The 22,582-nt window shown below is 43.0% G+C and overlaps 1 protein-coding gene across 1 annotated transcript in view; it reads right to left on the reverse strand.

Moving 5' to 3' along the window:
- Positions 1–22,181, reverse strand: part of LOC118380150 (large neutral amino acids transporter small subunit 4-like) — a gene marked incomplete at its 3' end in the record, with an annotated part of 29,906 nt that extends 7,725 nt beyond the window's left edge. The window contains exons 1-5 of the mRNA XM_052509227.1: positions 21,995–22,181; positions 20,642–20,885; positions 19,175–19,481; positions 18,364–18,419; positions 11,369–11,445 (exon numbers count right to left, since the gene is read on the reverse strand). Of these exons, the coding sequence (XP_052365187.1) occupies positions 11,369–11,445; positions 18,364–18,419; positions 19,175–19,481; positions 20,642–20,801 (600 nt within the window). The remainder of the gene's footprint in view (positions 1–11,368; positions 11,446–18,363; positions 18,420–19,174; positions 19,482–20,641; positions 20,886–21,994) is intronic.
- Positions 22,182–22,582: the final 401 nt, after the last annotated feature.

Genomic DNA, 22,582 nt, shown 5'->3' on the forward strand with positions numbered 1-22,582 from the left:
CAGATCTCTAGTGATGTAACACAGTGTTGACAGATCTCTAGTGATGTAACAGCATTGACAGATCTCTAGTAATGTAACACAGCGTTGACAGATCTCATGTGATGTAACACAGCGTTGACAGATCTCTAGTGATGTAACAGCATTGACAGATCTCTAGTGATGTAACAGCGTTGACAGATCTCTAGTGATGTAACAGCGTTGACAGATCTCTAGTGATGTAACAGCGTTGACAGATCTCTAGTGATGTAACACAGTGTTGACAGATCTCTAGTGATGTAACACAGCGTTGACAGATCTCTAGTGACACAGCGTTGACAGATCTCTAGTGATGTAACACAGCGTTGACAGATCTCTAGTGACACAGCGTTGACAGATCTCCAGTGATGTAACAGTGTTGACAGATCTCTAGTGATGTAACACAGCGTTGACAGATCTCTAGTGACACAGCGTTGACAGATCTCCAGTGATGTAACAGTGTTGACAGATCTCTAGTGATGTAACACAGCGTTGACAGATCTCTAGTGATGTAACACAGCGTTGACAGATCTCTAGTAATGTAACACAGCGTTGACAGATCTCTAGTGATGTAACACAGCGTTGACAGATCTCTAGTGATGTAACAGCGTTGACAGATCTCTAGTAATGTAACACAGCGTTGACAGATCTCTAGTGATGTAACACAGCGTTGACAGATCTCTAGTGATGTAACAGCGTTGACAGATCTCTAGTGATGTAACACAGCATTGACAGATCTCTAGTAATGTAACACAGCGTTGACAGATCTCTAGTGATGTAACACAGCGTTGACAGATCTCTAGTGATGTAACACAGCGTTGACAGATCTCTAGTGATGTAACAGTGTTGACAGATCTCTAGTGATGTAACACAGTGTTGACAGATCTCTAGTGATGTAACACAGCGTTGACAGATCTCTAGTGATGTAACAGCGTTGACAGATCTCTAGTGATGTAACACAGCGTTGACAGATCTCTAGTGATGTAACACAGCGTTGACAGATCTCTAGTGATGTAACACAGCGTTGACAGATCTCATGTAATGTAACACAGCGTTGACAGATCTCTAGTGATGTAACACAGCGTTGACAGATCTCTAGTGATGTAACACAGCGTTGACAGATCTCTAGTAATGTAACACAGCGTTGACAGATCTCTAGTGATGTAACAGTGTTGACAGATCTCTAGTGATGTAACACAGCGTTGACAGATCTCTAGTAATGTAACACAGCGTTGACAGATCTCTAGTGATATAACAGTGTTGACAGATCTCTAGTAATGTAACACAGCGTTGACAGATCTCTAGTGATGTAACAGCGTTGACAGATCTCATGTAATGTAACAGCGTTGACAGATCTCATGTAATGTAACAGCGTTGACAGATCTCTAGTGATGTAACACAGCGTTGACAGATCTCATGTAATGTAACAGCGTTGACAGATCTCTAGTGATGTAACAGCGTTGACAGATCTCATGTGATGTAACACAGCGTTGACAGATCTCATGTGATGTAACACAGTGTTGACAGATCTCCAGTGATGTAACACAGCGTTGACAGATCTCTAGTGATGTAACACAGCGTTGACAGATCTCTAGTGATGTAACACAGCGTTGACAGATCTCTAGTGATGTAACACAGCGTTGACAGATCTCTAGTGATGTAACAGCGTTGACAGATCTCTAGTGATGTAACAGCGTTGACAGATCTCTAGTGATGTAACACAGCGTTGACAGATCTCTAGTGATGTAACACAGCATTGACAGATCTCTAGTGATGTAACAGCGTTGACAGATCTCTAGTGATGTAACACAGCGTTGACAGATCTAGTGATGTAACACAGCGTTGACAGATCTCTAGTGATGTAACAGCGTTGACAGATCTCTAGTGATGTAACAGCGTTGACAGATCTCCAGTGATGTAACACAGCGTTGACAGATCTCCAGTGATGTAACAGTGTTGACAGATCTCTAGTGATGTAACACAGCGTTGACAGATCTCATGTGATGTAACAGCGTTGACAGATCTAGTAATGTAACACAGCGTTGACAGATCTCATGTGATGTAACAGCGTTGACAGATCTAGTAATGTAACACAGCGTTGACAGATCTCATGTAATGTAACACAGCGTTGACAGATCTCATGTAATGTAACACAGCGTTGACAGATCTAGTAATGTAACACAGCGTTGACAGATCTCATGTGATGTAACAGCGTTGACAGATCTCATGTAATGTAACACAGCGTTGACAGATCTCTAGGAATCTGTCATTTATGCCTAAAACACCCTTTCAAAAATAAACATGCAGTAACTACAGTTGAGTAGAATATTTTCCAATATTGTTTTGTAGGGGCAGTCTGAATGCGTCAATATTGTTTTGTAGGGGCAGTCTGAATGAGTCAATATTGTTTTGTAGGGGCAGTCTGAATGAGTCAATATTGTTTTGTAGGGGCAGTCTGAATGAGTCAATATTGTTTTGTAGGGGCAGTCTGAATGAGTCAATATTGCTTTGTAGGGGCAGTCTGAATGAGTCAATATTGTTTTGTAGGGGCAGTCTGAATGAGTCAATATTGTTTTGTAGGGGCAGTCTGAATGAGTCAATATTGTTTTGTAGGGGCAGTCTGAATGAGTCAATATTGCTTTGTAGGGGCAGTCTGAATGAGTCAATATTGTTTTGTAGGGGCAGTCTGAATTAGTCAATATTGTTTTGTAGGGGCAGTCTGAATGAGTCAATATTGTTTTGTAGGGGCAGTCTGAATGAGTCAATATTGTTTTGTAGGGGCAGTCTGAATGAGTCAATATTGCTTTGTAGGGGCAGTCTGAATGAGTCAATATTGTTTTGTAGGGGCAGTCTGAATGAGTCAATATTGTTTTGTAGGGGCAGTCTGAATGAGTCAATATTGTTTTGTAGGGGGCAGTCTGAATGAGTCAATATTGCTTTGTAGGGGCAGTCTGAATGAGTCAATATTGTTTTGTAGGGGCAGTCTGAATGAGTCAATATTGTTTTGTAGGGGCAGTCTGAATGAGTCAATATTGTTTTGTAGGGGCAGTCTGAATGAGTCAATATTGCTTTGTAGGGGCAGTCTGAATGAGTCAATATTGTTTTGTAGGGGCAGTCTGAATGAGTCAATATTGTTTTGTAGGGGCAGTCTGAATGAGTCAATATTGTTTTGTAGGGGCAGTCTGAATGAGTCAATATTGCTTTGTAGGGGCAGTCTGAATGAGTCAATATTGTTTTGTAGGGGCAGTCTGAATGAGTCAATATTGTTTTGTAGGGGCAGTCTGAATGAGTCAATATTGTTTTGTAGGGGCAGTCTGAATTAGTCAATATTGTTTTGTCCCGCTACCGGGACACTGGAAACGGAGATCAGTACTCTATGACAGAAAGAGTTACTATTAAAAGACAAAGAGGAAGGTGTGTCCAGTAGTGATTCATTTAATTGTCTTATCGATCTATCTAAGTTTTATTTTCCAAGCGATACATAGCCGATGGGCAGAGTAGTGAGACTAAGTTGACTAAAGTTCTTCACACTTTAAACTAGATACATCACAGAGGGGAACACTCAACCACGGAAATCATATAGAGACTGGTAGGACTAGTGCTTAATAACAACTCAAGGACCAATTAGTGGTGAAATAAAGAGTCTACAGGATAAAGGTGGGGTTCACACATCCCAGCTAGAGCTAGATCGTTGAGAGTGACAAGGCAAAAGACCTCTCTACGCGGACAACGCTTCGATATAGAAAGAGAGGCAGGGCTACGTGAGCGGTCCTGGTTATACCGAGATAACCTGAAGTATCTATAGTGCCCTGTCCAATCCAGGGAACGGGACGCTAACCACCTCTAGCAACCCCACTGCCGGCCAAGGGGCGGGGCTGAATGTTTCGTATCGCGACACAATTCCACCAAAAGCTAGTTGGCTACTGTAGCTAAATTACAGTGGCCTTCAGAAAGTATTCAGACCCCTTGACTTCTTCCACATGTTGTGTTACAGCCTGAATGTAACATGGATTAAATACCCCATAATGAATTTAACATGGATTACATACCCCATAATGAATTTAACATGGATTAACTACCCCATAATGAATGTAACATGGATTAACTACCCCATAATGAATGTAACATGGATTAAATACCCCATAATGAATGTAACATGGATTAAATACCCCATAATGAATGTAACATGGATTAAATACCCCATAATGAATTGAATTGAATACCCCATAATGAATGTAACATGGATTAAATACCCCATAATGAATTGAACATGGATTACATACCCCATAATGAATTGAACATGGATTAAATACCCCATAATGAATTGAATTGAATACCCCATAATGAATGTAACATGGATTAAATACCCCATAATGAATTGAACATGGATTACATACCCCATAATGAATTGAATTGAATGAAATACCCCATAATGAATGTAACATGGATTACATACCCCATAATGAATTGAACATGGATTACATACCCCATAATGAATTGAACATGGATTACATACCCCATAATGAATTGAACATGGATTAAATACCCCATAATGAATTGAACATGGATTAAATACCCCATAATGAATGTAACATGGATTAAATACCCCATAATGAATTGAACGTGGATTAAATACCCCATAATGAATGTAACATGGATTAAATACCCATAATGAATGTAACATGGATTAAATACCCCATAATGAATGTAACATGGATTAAATACCCCATAATGAATGTAACATGGATTAAATACCCCATAATGAATGTAACATGGATTAAATACCCCATAATGAATGTAACATGGATTAAATACCCCATAATGAATGTAACATGGATTAAATACCCCATAATGAATGTAACATGGATTAAATACCCCATAATGAATGTAACATGGATGAAATACCCCATAATGAATGTAACATGGATTAAATACCCCATAATGAATGTAACATGGATTAAATACCCCATAATGAATGTAACATGGATTAAATACCCCATAATGAATGTAACATGGATTAAATACCCCATAATGAATGTAACATGGATTAAATACCCCATAATGAATGTAACATGGATTACATACCCCATAATGAATGTAACATGGATTACATACCCCATAATGAATGTAACATGGATTAAATACCCCATAATGAATGTAACATGGATTAAATACCCCATAATGAATGTAACATGGATTAAATACCCCATAATGAATTGAACATGGATTACATACCCCATAATGAATTGAACATGGATTACATACCCCATAATGAATGTAACATGGATTACATACCCCATAATGAATGTAACATGGATTACATACCCCATAATGAATTGAACATGGATTACATACCCCATAATGAATTGAACATGGATTACATACCCCATAATGAATTGAACATGGATTAAATACCCCATAATGAATGTAACATGGATTAAATACCCCATAATGAATGTAACATGGATTAAATACCCCATAATGAATGTAACATGGATTAAATACCCCATAATGAATGTAACATGGATAATATTGAGGTGGTGTGTCACTGGCCTCTACACACAATACCCCATAATGACAAAGTGGAATTATGTTTTTATTTGTTTTATTTACAAATTAATTTTTAAAAATGTAAAGCTGAAATGTCTTGAGTTAATCAGTATTCAACTCCTTTGTTATGGCAAATCTAAATAAGTTCAGGAGTAAACATTTGCTTAACAAGTCACATAATAAGTTGCATGGAGTCACTCTGTGTGCAATAATAATGTTTAACATGATTTTACAATGACTACCTCATCTCTGTACCCCCACACATACAGATAATTGTAAGGTCCCTCAGTCAAGCAGTGAATTTCAAACAGATTCAACCACAAAGACCGGGAGGTTTTCCAATGGCTCACAAAGAGCATCTATTGGTAGATGGGTCAAAAAAGAGCAGACATTAAATATCCCTTTGAACATGGTGAAGTTATTCATTACACTTCGGATGGTGTATCAATACACCCAGTCACTACAAAGATACAGGCATCCTTCCTAACTCAGTTGCCAGGGAGGAAGGAAATCACTCAGGGATTTCACCATGAGGCCAATGGTGACTTTAAAACAGTTAAAACTGAGGATGGATCAACAACTGTCAGGCCCTGACCACTAACACCTCTCTCAGAGTCTTCACAGTCAGCCCACTAACACCTCTCTCAGAGCCTTCACACTAACACTCTCTCAGAGCAGTCAGCCCACTAACACCTCTCTCAGTCTTCAGTCAGCCCACTAACACCTCTCTCAGAGTCTTTACAGTCAGCCCACTAACACCTCTCAGAGTCTTCAGTCAGCCCACTAACACCTCTCTCAGAGTCTTCAGTCAGCCCACTAACACCTCTCTCAGAGTCTTCACAGTCAGCCCACTAACACCTCTCCCAGTCTTAACAGTCAGCCCACTAACAGTCAGCCCACTAACAGTCAGCCCACTAACAGTCAGCCCACTAACAGTCAGCCCACTAACAGTCAGCCCACTAACAGTCAGCCCACTAACAGTCAGCCCACTAACAGTCAGCCCAACCCAACCTTGAAGCATCACGGCTCAATAAATGACATAGTACAAAACAGGCCTGTAGATGGAGTGCAGACATCTACCAACAGAACAGTACAGACATCTACCAAAAAGCAATTAGTAGCCAAAAAATACAATCTCTCCTGGACAACTTTTTAGCCTTAACATTCTCCTCCTAAATTTGGCCATTTGGAACATAAACTTTATATTTGACAAATTAGCCTCCTTGGCTAATCTTAAGAAGCATAAGAGCAAACTAGAAATAACAGATAATGAAAAATGGTTTGATAATGATTGCAAAAATCTAAGAAAGTAATTGAAACATATATCTAATCAAAAACACAGAGAACCAGACAACAAAAATATAGGCCTTCAATATGGGGAAACACTGAAGCAATACAAACACACCCTGAGAACAGAGGAACAGAACATTAGAAACCAGCTGGATGGAATTGAGGAATCCATAGAATCAAACCACTTCTGGGAGAATTTGAATAAATTAAACAAACCTCATCATGAGGAATTGGCTCTCCAAAATGGGGATATGTGGAGAAATCACTTTGCAAACCTCTACGGCAATTTAACAAAGAGCACAGGACAAAAAAATATATAAGAAAAATGACAAATCCTTGAAATCGGCAGTCAAAGACTATCAGAATCCTGTGGATACTCCAATTACAGAAGAAGAATTATTGGAAAAACTATGCACTCTCCCACCCAAAAAGGCCTGTGGTGCTGATGGTATTTTAAGTGAAATTATCAAATATACAGACCACAAATTCAAATTAGCTATACTCAAACTCTTCAACATTATCCTCACTGCAGGTATTTTCCCTGATATTTTGAACCAGGGATTGATCACACCAATCTATAAAAATGGAGACAAATTTGACCCAAATAATTAGAGGAATTTGCGTTAACAGCAACTTGGGGAGAATTCTCTGCAGTATTATAAACAGCAGACTACATCATTTCATTGATGAACACAACGTCCTGAGCAGAAGCCAGATTGGATTTCTAAAATATTATCGTACAACAGACCACATTTCCACCCTCCACACTCTAAATTGATAAACAAGTAAACCAAAACAGAGGCAAAATCTACTCGTGATTTGTAGATTTCAAGAAAGCATTTGATTCAATTTGGTACAAAGGTCTTTTTATAAACTAATAGAAAGTGGTTTTGGAGAGAAAATATATGATTTTATTAAATCAATGTACACTAAAAACAAATGTGCGGTTAAAATTGGCAACAAGCAAACAGACTTCTCTCGGGGACGGGGAGTGAAACAGGGCTGTCCATTAAGTCCAACACTATTTAACATCTACATTAATGAATTGGCAAAAACATTAGAAGAATCGGCAGCACCTGGTATCACCCTACACAACACTGAAATCATGTGTCTGCTGTACGCAGATGACCTGGTGCTGCTGTCTCCCACTAAAGAGGGGTTACAGCAGCACCTAGATCGTCTTCACAGGTTCTGTCTGTAATGGCAGATTTCCTCCTCTTCATCTGAAGAGGAGTAAGGATCGGACCAAGATGCGGCGTGGTAAGTGTTCATGATGTTTATTTTAAAGACATAAACTGAACACTAAAATACAAAAGCCATAAACGTGAACAAACCGAAACAGTACCGTGTGGTGACAAACACAGACATGGAAACAAACACCCACAAACCAACAGTGAAACCCAGGCTACCTAAGTATGATTCTCAATCAGAGACAACTAACGACACCTGCCTCTGATTGAGAACCATACTAGGCCGAAACAGAAACCAAAAATAGAAACACAAAACATAGACTGCCCACCCCAACTCACGCCCTGACCATACTAAATAAAGACAAAACAAAGGAAAATACGTGACAGTACCCCCCTCCAAGTTGCGGACTCCGGCCGCAAAACCTGAACCTACAGGGGAGGGTCTGGGTGGGTGTCTGTCCGCGGTGGCAGTTCTGGCGTAGGACGTGGACCCCACTTCAAAGTTCTGGTGCGCCTCTTCGCCCGCCTCTGTGGCCTCTTTAAAGCGGCGACCGTCGGCACTGACCTTGGACTGGGAACCCTAGACATCCCGAATGGATGGGGGATTCCGGCAGTGCTGGGAAGGCGGGAGACTCCGGCAGCTCCGGAGTGAAGGGCGATTCTGGCAGCTCCTGGCTGGCTGACGGCTCAGGACAGACGCGAGACTCCAGCAGCTCAGGACAGACGCGAGACTCCAGCAGCTCTGGACAGACGCGAGACTCCAGCAGCTCTGGACAGACGCGAGACTCCAGCAGCTCTGGACAGACGCGAGACTCTGGCAGCTCTGGACAGACGCGAGACTCTGGCAGCTCTGGACAGACGCGAGACTCTGGCAGCTCTGGACAGACGCGAGACTCTGGCAGCTCTGGACAGACGCGAGACTCTGGCAGCTCTGGACAGACGCGAGACTCTGGCAGCTCTGGACAGACACTCTGGCAGCTCTGGACAGACGCGAGACTCTGGCAGCTCTGGACAGACGCGAGACTCTGGCAGCTCTGGACAGACGCGAGACTCTGGCAGCTCTGGACAGACGCGAGACTCTGGCAGCTCTGGACAGACGCGAGACTCTGGCAGCTCTGGACAGACGCGAGACTCTGGCAGCTCTGGACAGACGCGAGACTCTGGCAGCTCTGGACAGACCGAGACTCTGGCAGCTCTGGACAGACGCGAGACTCTGGCAGCTCTGGACAGACCGAGACTCTGGCAGCTCTGGACAGACGCGAGACTCTGGCAGCTCTGGACAGACGCGAGACTCTGGCAGCTCTGGACAGACGCGAGACTCTGGCAGCTCTGGACAGACGCGAGACTCTGGCAGCTCTGGACAGACGCGAGAGCAGCTCTGGACAGACGCGAGACTCTGGCAGCTCTCCGAGAGCAGCTCTGGACAGACGCGAGACTCTGGCAGCTCTGGACAGACGCGAGACTCTGGCAGCTCTGGACAGACGCGAGACTCTGGCAGCTCTGGACAGACGCGAGACTCTGGCAGCTCTGGACAGACACTCTGGCAGCTCTGGACAGACGCGAGACTCCAGCAGCTCTGGACAGACGGGAGACTCCAGCAGCTCTGGACAGATGGGCGACTGTCTCTGGACAGACGGAAGGCTCTGGCAGCGCTGGAGAGGAGGAAGGCTCTGGCAGCGCTGGACAGGCGGAAGACCCTGTAGGCAGAAGCCCGAGAGACAGCCTGGTGCGGGGGGCTGCCACCGGAGGGCTGGTGCATGGAGGTGGCACTGGATAGACCGGACCGTGCAGGCGCACTGGAGCTCTTGAGCACCGAGCATGCCCAACCTTACCTGGTTGAATGCTCCCGGTGGACTGTGCTGGCAAACCGGGGACACCATGCGTAAGGCTGGTGCCATGTACGCCGGCCCAAGGAGACGCACTGGAGACCAGATGCGTAGAGCCGGCTTCATGGCACCTGGCTCGACGCCCACTCTAGCCCGGCCGATACGAGGAGCTGGAATGTACCGCACCGGGCTATGCACCCGCACCGGGAAACAGTGCGCTCCACAGCATAACACGGTGCCTGCCCGGTCTCTCTCGCTCTTCGGTAAGCACAGGAAGTTGGCGCAGGTCTCCTACCTGGCTTCGCCACACTCCCAGTGTGCCCCCAAATACATTTTCGGGGCTGCCTCTCGGGCTTCCTTGCCAGCCGTGTTCCCTCATATCGCCGGCTCCTCTCTCCGGCTGCTTCTGCTCTCCTATTTGCCTCCACCTGTTCCCATGGGAGTTGATCCCTTCCAGCCAGGAAATCAGGATGACAAATAGAAATTCTATTTGGACACAGTTCTATTAGAACACACCAAAAACTAAATATGAGCAACACAGGTAGCTTTCACATGCTGCCAAGAGGAGCGGTGCAAGTGCTAAGCACCAGAACTCCAGTGCTCCCCCACAGCCGGTTCATCCTGTGCCTCCTCCACGGACCAGTCTCACCAGCCTGGTGAGTCCGGTGCCAGCTCCACGGGCCAGTCGGGGGCCTCAAGCAAGGGTTCCCAGTCCGGGGCCCGCAACGAGGGTGCCCAGTCCGGGGTCGGCAGCGAGGGTCCCCACACCAGAGGCGCTACCAAAGTGAGGTGAGCCAGAGGTAGAGGGGGTCTACATCCCGCATCAGAGCCGCTACCCCGGACCCTCCCCTATAGGTTCAGGTTTGCGAACGGAGTCCGCACCTTTGGGCGGGGGGGTACTGTCTATTTTGGTTTTGTCAGGGCTTGATTTGGGTGGGCATTCTATCGTCTGATTTCTATGTTTTGTTATTTCTATGTTTTGGCCGGGTATGGTTCTCAATCAGGGACAGCTGTCCATCATTGTCTCTGATTGAAAGGAGGGGAAAAGGGCTGCCTAAGTAGGATCCCCAGTGTGGGAAGTTTACTTTTTTTAGTGGCATTAAAAGCCGAAGTTAAGCTTCACGGTCGTGTTCTTGTTTTGTTGGCTACATTTTCTACAAATGAAGGGAATATGTGCAGCGTGGTGAGCGTACCTTGGTCCTCTTCTTACGACGCCGTGACACAGAGAGACAGAGAGAGAACAGGAGGGTTTGTGTGTTGAAGAAAATAACTAAATCAACCGGACATTTACATAATAGATTAATGATTAGTAATAAAGTATTTCCAGTGCCAGTGAAGAGGACAAATGACACAATGTTCTCTACACAGAGATTATGCAAAACACACAAACGTCACTGACACACATTCTCTTTTGGATCATAAGGGAAAATGGTGAAATCACAAATAAATACGGAGAAATCTGACCTGAACACACACACACACACACACCTCTCTTACCGTGAGAGAGGTGAAGGTCATGCACATGCCTCCGAAGCCGTTGAACGTCAGAGCGATGAAGACGAGTACAGACAGCTCTGTGGAGGAAGGTGGAGAAAGTGTCAGATACACAAACACAAAACTGTTTTTGGAACAACTAGAAACTAGTGGCAACATGACGAAGAGCACAACCCCATTAAACATGTTATTTATTACAACGTTAAAATGAAGTGCTCGGTAAAACCAACAACTCATGGCAACTGATCTGTCACCAACGTGAAGGAGAGAAAACATGAACGTTGCTGGAGCATTGAAACACATCATCCTGAGACGTTTTAAAACATCACATGTGTGTTGTAACAGCACTTAATCACCTTGCCAGGAACTGGGAGCACAACAGGAAATGGTTGCTTTGACTTGTTTAGTGTAGATGAACATTCCTTCTCTTTAAGTGGTGTTTCCTCTACAGCCTCTAAACACTATGATGGTGTTTCCTCTACAGCCTCTAAACACTATGATGGTGTTTCCTCTACAGCCTCTAAACACTATGATGGTGTTTCCTCTACAGCCTCTAAACACTATGATGGTGTTTCCTCTACAGCCTCTAAACACTATGGTGGTGTTTCCTCTCTACAGCCTCTAAACACTATGATGGTGTTACCTCTACAGCCTCTAAACACTATGATGGTGTTTCCTCTACAGCCTCTAAACACTATGATGGTGTTACCTCCTCTACAGCCTCTAAACACTATGATGGTGTTTCCTCTACAGCCTCTAAACACTATGATGGTGTTTCCTCTACAGCCTCTAAACACTATGGTGGTGTTTCCTCTTACAGCCTCTAAACACTATGATGGTGTTACCTCTACAGCCTCTAAACACTATGATGGTGTTTCCTCTCTACAGCCTCTAAACACTATGATGGTGTTTCCTCTCTACAGCCTCTAAACACTATGATGGTGTTCTCTCTCTACAGCCTCTCAACACTATGATGGTGTTTCCTCTCTACAGCCTCTAAACACTATGATGGTGTTATCTCTCTCTACAGCCTCTCAACACTATGATGGTGTTTCCTCTCTACAGCCTCTAAACACTATGATGGTGTTACCTCTCTCTACAGTGATGGTGTTCCTCTCTCTACAGCCTCTAAACACTATGATGGTGTTTCCTCTCTACAGCCTCTAAACACTATGATGGTGTTTCCTCTACAGCCTCTAAACACTATGATGGTGTTTCCTCTCTACAGTCTCTAAACACTATGATGGTGTTATCTCTCTCTACAGCCTCTCAACACTATGATGGTGTTTCCTCTACAGCCTCTAAACACTATGATGGTGTTTCCTCTCTACAGTCTCTAAACACTATGATGGTGTTCCTCTACAGCCTCTAAACACTATGATGGTGTTACCTCTCTACAGCCTCTAAACACTATGGTGGTGTTTCCTCTACAGCCTCTAAACACTATGATGGTGTTTCCTCTAAAGCCTCTAAACACTATGATGGTGTTTCCTCTATAGCCTCTAAACACTATGATGGTGTTTCCTCTCTCTACAGCCTCTAAACACTATGATGGTGTTTCTCCTCTACAGCCTCTAAACACTATGATGGTGTTTCTCCTCTACAGCCTCTAAACACTATGATGGTGTTTCTCCTCTACAGCCTCTCAACACTATGATGGTGTTTCTCCTCTACAGCCTCTAAACACTATGATGGTGTTTCCTCTCTACAGCCTCTAAACACTATGATGGTGTTTCCTCTCTACAGCCTCTAAACACTATGATGGTGTTTCCTCTCTACAGCCTCTAAACACTATGATGGTGTTTCCTCTACAGCCTCTAAACACTATGATGGTGTTTCCTCTCTACAGCCTCTAAACACTATGATGGTGTTTCCTCTCTACAGCCTCTAAACACTATGATGGTGTTCTCTCTCTACAGCCTCTCAACACTATGATGGTGTTTCCCTCTACAGCCTCTAAACACTATGATGGTGTTTCCTCTCTACAGCCTCTAAACACTATGATGGTGTTTCCTCTCTACAGCCTCTCAACACTATGATGGTGTTACCTCTCTACAGCCTCTAAACACTATGGTGGTGTTTCCTCTACAGCCTCTCAACACTATGATGGTGTTTCCCTCTACAGCCTCTAAACACTATGATGGTGTTTCCTCTCTACAGCCTCTAAACACTATGATGGTGTTACCTCTACAGCCTCTAAACACTATGATGGTGTTTCCTCTACAGCCTCTAAACACTATGATGGTGTTTCCTCTACAGCCTCTAAACACTATGGTGGTGTTTCCTCTACAGCCTCTAAACACTATGGTGGTGTTTCCTCTACAGCCTCTAAACACTATGATGGTGTTTCCTCTACAGCCTCTAAACACTATGATGGTGTTTCCTCTACAGCCTCTAAACACTATGATGGTGTTTCCTCTACAGCCTCTAAACACTATGGTGGTGTTTCCTCTACAGCCTCTAAACACTATGATGGTGTTTCCTCTACAGCCTCTAAACACTATGGTGGTGTTTCCTCTACAGCCTCTAAACACTATGATGGTGTTTCCTCTCTACAGCCTCTAAACACTATGATGGTGTTTCTCCTCTACAGCCTCTAAACACTATGATGGTGTTTCCTCTACAGCCTCTAAACACTATGATGGTGTTTCCTCTACAGCCTCTAAACACTATGATGGTGTTTCCTCTCTCTACAGCCTCTAAACACTATGATGGTGTTTCCTCTCTCTACAGCCTCTAAACACTATGATGGTGTTTCCTCTCTCTACAGCCTCTAAACACTATGATGGTGTTTCCTCTCTCTACAGCCTCTAAACACTATGATGGTGTTTCCTCTCTCTACAGCCTCTAAACACTATGATGGTGTTTCCTCTCTACAGCCTCTAAACACTATGATGGTGTTTCCTCTCTACAGCCTCTAAACACTATGATGGTGTTTCTCCTCTACAGCCTTTAAACACTATGATGGTGTTTCCTCTCTCTACAGCCTCTAAACACTATGATGGTGTTTCCTCTCTCTACAGCCTCTAAACACTATGATGGTGTTTCCTCTCTCTACAGCCTCTAAACACTATGATGGTGTTTCCTCTCTCTACAGCCTCTAAACACTATGATGGTGTTTCCTCTCTACAGCCTCTAAACACTATGATGGTGTTTCTCCTCTACAGCCTCTAAACACTATGATGGTGTTTCCTCTACAGCAGGGGTGTCAAACATACGGCCCGCGGGCCGGAACCAACCCCCAAGGAGGTTCGATCAGGCCCGCAGGATAATTTGAAAGTGGAAAAAATGCATAAAAGACATGGAATTAATATTTTTTTTTTTTAAGACAAGCCGCATCACTGAGACAGACTGAAAACAGCAGACGGTATCAATGCGCCATCTGCTGCTTGTTACGACGTTGTTAAGATTGTTAATGTCTCTACCTCTCCACTACACCCTCATTAGCCAAAATGTCGTTATCCAAACGGAGAAAAGTAGATAAGGAGTGTAGAATTTTCAAAGAAAAATGGACCACGTCCTATTTATTTACAGAGATGCACGGAAAACCTTTGTGCTTGGTGTGTTTGCAACAAGTTTCGGTATTGAAGGAATATAATATTCGACGCCACTACGAGACTCATCACAGCGAAAAATATGACGGCTTGCAAGGACAACTGAGAAGAGATAAGATTAACGAATTGCTGGCGGGTCTGAGGAAACAGCAGTCAACTTTCATCCAGAGCCGAGAAGTCAGTGAAGCAGCGGTAAAAGCCAGCTACCTAATTGCTAGCGAAATAGCATTAGCATCGAAGCCGTATTCCGACGGTGACTTTGTTAAACGATGCATGATGAAGGCGGCTGAACTTGTATGTCCCGAGAAGCGACAAGCTTTTGCCAATATTAGCATGACGAGGAATACTATAGCAGAGAGGATTTCGGAACTATCGGCAGATTTAGACAGTCAATTGAAACAGAGAGTCAAGTCATTTATTGCATTTTCCGTGGCAATTGACGAGAGCACTGACATCACAGACGTGGCCCAACTGGCCATATTTATTCGAGGAGTTGATGAGACATTGACTGTTACTGAAGAGTTTCTTGAGTTGGTGCCAATGATGGACACCACAACAGCCGAGGACATTTCGGCTCTGTCGTTGCTGCATTGGACAGAGTTGGAGTGGACTGGTCCCGCGCTGTCAGCCTGGCTACAGACGGCGCGCCATCCATGGTCGGAAAGAAAGCAGGTGTCGCGACAAAGTTCAAAGACAAAGTACAAGCCCTTAATGGAGGAGATCGTTTCTGGACATTTCACTGTATTTTGCACCAGGAGGCATTGTGTTGAAAGTCGCTGAAAATGGACCACGTCATGGAGGTGGTTGTTCGCACTGTAAATTTCATCCGGTCCAGAGGTCTGAACCATCGTCAGTTTGACAAACTTCTCAGCGACAGCAACATTACCCACAGCCTGCCATACCACACTGAAGTGAGATGGTTAAGCCGAGGCGCTGTGCTGAGGCATTTCTTTGATCTACGAGAGGAAATCGGACAGTTCATGGAGAAAAAAGGAAAACCGGTGTTGGAATTACAATCTCAGGAATGGCTACGGGACCTTGCATTCTTGGTTGATATTACTGAACACTTGAACAATCTGAACAAAATGTTGCAAGGGCGCAAAAAAAGTTGTCACACAGTTTTCTGACAACATACATGCATTTAAGTTGAAGCTGACTTTGTGGGAGATGCAACTGGCAAATGGCAACCCTGCTCATTTCCCCTGTCTGAGAGATGTGTGTGTGACCAGACCTGATGCGGACATGAAACGGTACAAAGACAAAATTGCAGGACTACTGCGGGAGTTTGAGAAACGTTTTCAGGTATTTGGTGAACTTGAGACAGAATTTTCAGTTTTTCGCTCACCTTTCACAGTTAAAGCTTCTGATCTGCCGGTCGAAATTCAGCTAGAGATAATTGATTTGCAGTGTGATGCAGATTTGAAGGGCAAATTTGCCTCTGTAGGTCTGGACAGATTTTATCAGTATCTACTACCAGGGTACCCCAAATTAACAGCCCTGGCTGCTAAAATTTTGTGCATGTTTGGGACAACCTACCTTTGTGAACAAATTTTCTCAGTGATGAATATCAATAAAACAAAAATGCGTTCAAGGCTCACAAACAAGCACTTAAATGACATTCTGAAAGTGACAGCTAGTCAGGACATGACACCTGGTGTTGATGCACTTGTACAGGCCAAAAGATGCCAAGTTTCAGGTACAAATACAAGTCCAGACTAGACTAACACCTTTAAAATGCTGCCTTAGATACTGTTTGCATTGAAAGAATACAGCTCTGTGAAGATGAATCCTTACTGTGGTGATTTAAAAAATGTGCACTTTAATGTTAGTCAGCAGCTTCAAAACAAAAGTTGTGTGATGGAATTCTACTGTTCATACATTTTCAGTATGTATTGTATGTGTATGTATGTTTCATGTATGAAGTTTACAGATTTACAGGACAGGCGAACACTTTCTTCATTACACATTTAAAATCACTCTCCTTAGTTTGTAAGGTGTACGCAGGGATTACATTTAGATTTTATATGCGTATGTGTAAGTGGTTTAAAAATTCCTTTCTTTAAAAGTCTCATTTAATCTTAAAGTGCATTACTATATTTTTCAGTACCAATTAAAGTTGTGCCTTTGTACAATCAGTGGGATCAGTTGCAATGCATATTTGTGAATGATAAAAGTAAATTGCACATTTGTCTAAGGAAATATGAGGTGTTTCATGAAATGTTTTGTAAAAGGATAGTTCATTAAATTTCAATATTTTCCTAATGTTCTTGTGCTTCTTTACACCAAAACAAAGGAAAGACATGATATTTTGGTTATTTATAGCAGAGTATGGTATAATTTTAATGGTCCGGCCCACTTGACATCTCCCTAGGCCGTATGTGGCCCACGATGCGAAATGAGTTTGACACCCCTGCTCTACAGCCTCTAAACACTATGATGGTGTTACCTCTCTCTACAGCCTCTAAACACTATGATGGTGTTTCCTCCCTCTACAGCCTCTAAACACTATGATGGTGTTTTCTCTCTACAGCCTCTCAACACTATGATGGTGTTACCTCCCTCTACAGCCTCTAAACACTATGATGGTGTTTCCTCTCTCTACAGCCTCTAAACACTATGGTGGTGTTTCCTCTACAGCCTCTAAACACTATGATGGTGTTACCTCTCTCTACAGCCTCTAAACACTATGATGGTGTTCTCCTCTACAGCCTCTATGATGGTGTTTCCTCTACAGCCTCTAAACACTATGATGGTGTTACCTCTCTCTACAGCCTCTAAACACTATGATGGTGTTACCTCTCTACAGCCTCTAAACACTATGATGGTGTTACCTCTCTACAGCCTCTAAACACTATGATGGTGTTTCCTCTCTCTACAGCCTCTAAACACTATGATGGTGTTTCCTCTCTACAGCCTCTAAACACTATGATGGTGTTTCCTCTCTACAGCCTCTAAACACTATGATGGTGTTTCCTCTCTACAGCCTCTAAACACTATGATGGTGTTACCTCTCTACAGCCTCTAAACACTATGATGGTGTTTCCTCTCTCTACAGCCTCTAAACACTATGGTGGTGTTTCCTCTACAGCCTCTAAACACTATGATGGTGTTTCCTCTCTACAGCCTCTCAACACTATGATGGTGTTTCCTCTCTACAGCCTCTAAACACCATGATGGTGTTTCACATCCTGACTAGTGGAGAATTAGATCCGTTCTTCTAAATTCCAATGAAATGTACCATTTTACTGCCCAAGAAGTTGGGCCTGCCCTCCAGGACACCAAGATAATCAAGGACCGCAGCCAATATAGCCTGTTCTACCCCCAGACCATCAGTTCTGCTGAATAGCTACCACTAGTAAGCTACCTACACATGGGCACTGTACCCTGCTATTACATCATGTGACCAATACACTGTCATCTAATCAACATATTACAGCTACTCACCATCAGGATTGTATGCACCGTAGGAGATGAGGAGACAGGAAAAGGAGAAACAGGCACTGGAACACACAGACAACACATCAAAACATTAAACACTTCAAAACATTACACAACACTTCAAAACATTACACAACACATCAAAACATTAAACACTTCAAAACATTACAAAATACATCAAAACATTAAACACTTCAAAACATTACACAACACATCAAAACATTACACAACACATCAAAACATTAAACACTTCAAAACATTACAAAATACATCAAAACATTAAACACTTCAAAACATTACACAACACATCAAAACATTACACAACACATCAAAACATTAAACACTTCAAAACATTACAAAATACATCAAAACATTAAACACTTCAAAACATTACAAAATACATGGATATATTCCATCAGAACATTAGACAATCCATCACTACATTAGACAAGTAATCAATACATTAGACAATTCATCACTACATTAGACAAGTAATCAATACATTAGACAATTCATCACTACATTAGACAATTCATCACTACATTAGACAATTCATCACTACATTAGACAAGTAATCAATACATTAGACAATTCATCACTACATTAGACAAGTAATCAATACATTAGACAAGTAATCAATACATTAGACAAGTAATCAATACATTAACACTCTAGACAATATAACAACACACTACAACAACATACGACACAATACAAATCAGACCAACTACCACACACACACCCAACCACCTGAACTGAACTGTTCAGACTAACTGAGACTATACACACAGACACATCCCCTCTCACCCTCTCCTACCTGCCCAGTAGTCGTAGGTTTCGTGGTCCGTATTTGTCCATGACGATGCCCAGCGGCAGAGTGATGGCTGAGAGGAGAAATGATCCCACGGTGAAGGCCAGGTTCAACATCTCATCCTGGTCCTGACAGATGAGCCAGCCGTTCATCCTCACGGGTCCGTAATGGTCCTGGGGAGCCAGAGGCCTCATCTCTACTCCATCCCCCAGCCCCACCACACCCTCCTCCTCTGAGTAGTAATCACTGTATTCATCATTGACCCCTGGTGGAGGGCGGGGGACAGACAGGTTGGGGGAGGAGGTGTGGTTCCCTAGAGAGAAGAGATGTGTCAGTACAGGAATCTTAAAGGGGATGTGTCAGTAAAGGAATCTTAAAGGGGATGTGTCAGTATAGGAATCTTAAAGGGGATGTGTCAGTATAGGAATCTTAAAGGGGATGTGTCAGTATAGGAATCTTAAAGGGGATGTGTCAGTATAGGAATCTTAAAGGGGATGTGTCAGTAAAGGAATCTTAAGAGGATGTGTCAGTAAAGGAATCTTAAAGGGGATGTGTCAGTATAGGAATCTTAAAGGGGATGTGACAGTATAGGAATCTTAAAGGGGATGTGTCAGTAAAGGAATCTTAAGGGGATGTGTCAGTATAGGAATCTTAAAAGGGGATGTGTCAGTATAGGAATCTTAAAAGGGGATGTGTCAGTATAGGAATCTTAAAAGGGGATGTGTCAGTATAGGAATCTTAAAAGGGGATGTGTCAGTATAGGAATCTTAAAGGGGATGTGTCAGTAAAGGAATCTTAAGAGGATGTGTCAGTAAAGGAATCTTAAAGGGGATGTGACAGTATAGGAATCTTAAAGGGGATGTGACAGTATAGGAATCTTAAAGGGGATGTGTCAGTAAAGGAATCTTAAGGGGATGTGTCAGTATAGGAATCTTAAAAGGGGATGTGTCAGTATAGGAATCTTAAAAGGGGATGTGTCAGTATAGGAATCTTAAAAGGGGATGTGTCAGTATAGGAATCTTAAAGGGGATGTGTCAGTAAAGGAATCTTAAGGGGATGTGTCAGTATAGGAATCTTAAAGGGGATGTGTCAGTAAAGGAATCGTAAAAGGGGATGTGTCAGTAAAGGAATCTTAAAAGGGGATGTGTCAGTATAGGAATCATAAGGGGATGTGTCAGTAAAGGAATCTTAAAAGGGGATGTGTCAGTATAGGAATCTTAAAGGGGATGTGTCAGTAAAGGAATCTTAAGGGGATGTGTCAGTATAGGAATCATAAGGGGATGTGTCAGTAAAGGAATCTTAAAAGGGGATGTGTCAGTATAGGAATCTAAAGGGGATGTGACAGTAAAGGAATCTTAAGGGGATGTGTCAGTAAAGGAATCTTAAAAGGGGATGTGTCAGTATAGGAATCTAAAGGGGATGTGACAGTAAAGAGCAGGTCAAAGGGAGGCCACATAAAGATGGTGGTCTTACCTTCTCCATTGCACATGTAGGAGTAGTAACCTTCAGACTTCAGCATGATGAGTAGTGATCCCCAGCCCAGCAGGACAGCTGAGAAAAACAGGTTCTCTATGATGGCTGTCAACGCCATCCACCACCGCCTGGCGAATGCTGTGGCCAGGGACGGAGCCATGGCCAGACAAGGGGCGGGGGAATGTTCTAGACAGAATATAGTGAGGCCCTCTGCCAGTATCTCTGGATACCAGGGTTCACAGCTCTGTTGAAAACAGAGAGAGGTTATTTCAGCAGCTATCCACTCTGGGTGCTGGTTGTATTGAATATAATATCATATGACCACAGTTACATTATTTACTGTTTCTTTATATTGCTCAGGAACAGTCTGAATGTTGCTGATCACCATAGAAACCAACAAACCCCCCACCCAACCAACCAAATCTCACAACTCTTTATGTGACCACGTGGTCCTTCGACCTTCAAGGTGATTCCTATGCAACTCTCTCTTAGCCTCTGTTCTGGGTCCATGAGAGTCATTTCCTCCCCCTCCCTGTTATTTCTCAACTTCTCCCACCTTCCGCTATAAGACACATGGACGCGCACATACACCCGGGTGTTATTACCTAGGTAACAGTGTGACAGTGACACGTCTTAACTGAAATCTACAGGACCGGTGCTTGTTCTACCGGTGTCCAGCTACAAAAGCAACGTTTCAGAGAAGGGCTGAAGGTAGCGGGGGAGTCAATTACGCGCTGGAGGCAATGACGGACTTCTGTTCCATACCTGGTGCGGAAACTGATGAATGACTAACCGGTCCGAACTGGACTTGCCTGCCGCCCCCCTCTCTCTCTCTCTCTCTCTCTCTCCTCATTCTTAACACATTAGCGCAGCAAACAGACGCCAGATAAACAAACCGAGTTCATATAATCATAACTCTGGAGCAAGAGACAAAACCACTTCAGAGAATAACGATAGGCCAAACCACTAGCTAATAATGGGTAGTTAATGGATACTGGATTCACCAGGTTTATAAAACAGGTGCGCAAACAGTTTCTCACATGTTGCCCAGATTATTCTATAGAATCCCTGCCTCTACACATTACTGAATCCCAGAGGAATGAGTGAATGGAATCACTGTTTTTTCTCACCGCGACATTAACATTATAGATAAACTTTAATGCTTATTCTTAACTTGGGAGAAATACATGTAACTCTAATTATAACATGAAAACAATAGGCCTATTCTAACGATCATTAATTACAACATGAAAACCTATTGCAATCAATTTAGCACAGCACGTTTGTAATAAAAGTACCCTGGGTGAAGGCAGGTATGACTCCATGTAGGCATATTCCAGATGCATTGCATACCTGTGAGTCCCAGACACAGACAGCCGAGACAGAAGTTCAGAGTTTTTCAGAATTCTTCTTCTTTTGATATGTTCCTCGGAGATATCAACCCTCCAGCTTTCTTTCTTTCTTTCTTTCTTTCTTTCTTTCTTTCTTTCTTTCTTTCTTTCTTTCTTTCTTTCTTTCTTTCTTTCTTTCTTTCTTTCTTTCTTTCAATAACCGACATCGCACGGAGCAGCTTTTATACGCGCTCCTGTCTTCCAATTGGCTGCCGGAGGTGCCGCTAGAACACTGCTACAGCCAATCAGAGCACCCTCTCAGTCGTCCACCGATACAGAGAGAGAGAGAAGGAAGCAAGGAAGAGGAAATACTATAGGCCTGTCCTACTGACAAAGATGGCGTTTTGAATAAGTGAGCTTTTGATTAAGATAGATAGATTAAGTGATTTGGAGCCAGACGTTAATAATATTAAAGTCATTTAATTTTCTTTGTTCCTTATTGTCTAGTCCAACTATTCCCAAATCAAAATCAAAATATGATTCACATTTTTTTTTTTAAATGTAAAAAAAATAAAAATCAAATCAAATTAAAATGTGAATCATATTTTGA

Source organism: Oncorhynchus keta, unplaced genomic scaffold (assembly GCF_023373465.1).
Source record: "Oncorhynchus keta strain PuntledgeMale-10-30-2019 unplaced genomic scaffold, Oket_V2 Un_contig_4189_pilon_pilon, whole genome shotgun sequence".
Classification (NCBI taxonomy): domain Eukaryota; kingdom Metazoa; phylum Chordata; class Actinopteri; order Salmoniformes; family Salmonidae; genus Oncorhynchus; species Oncorhynchus keta.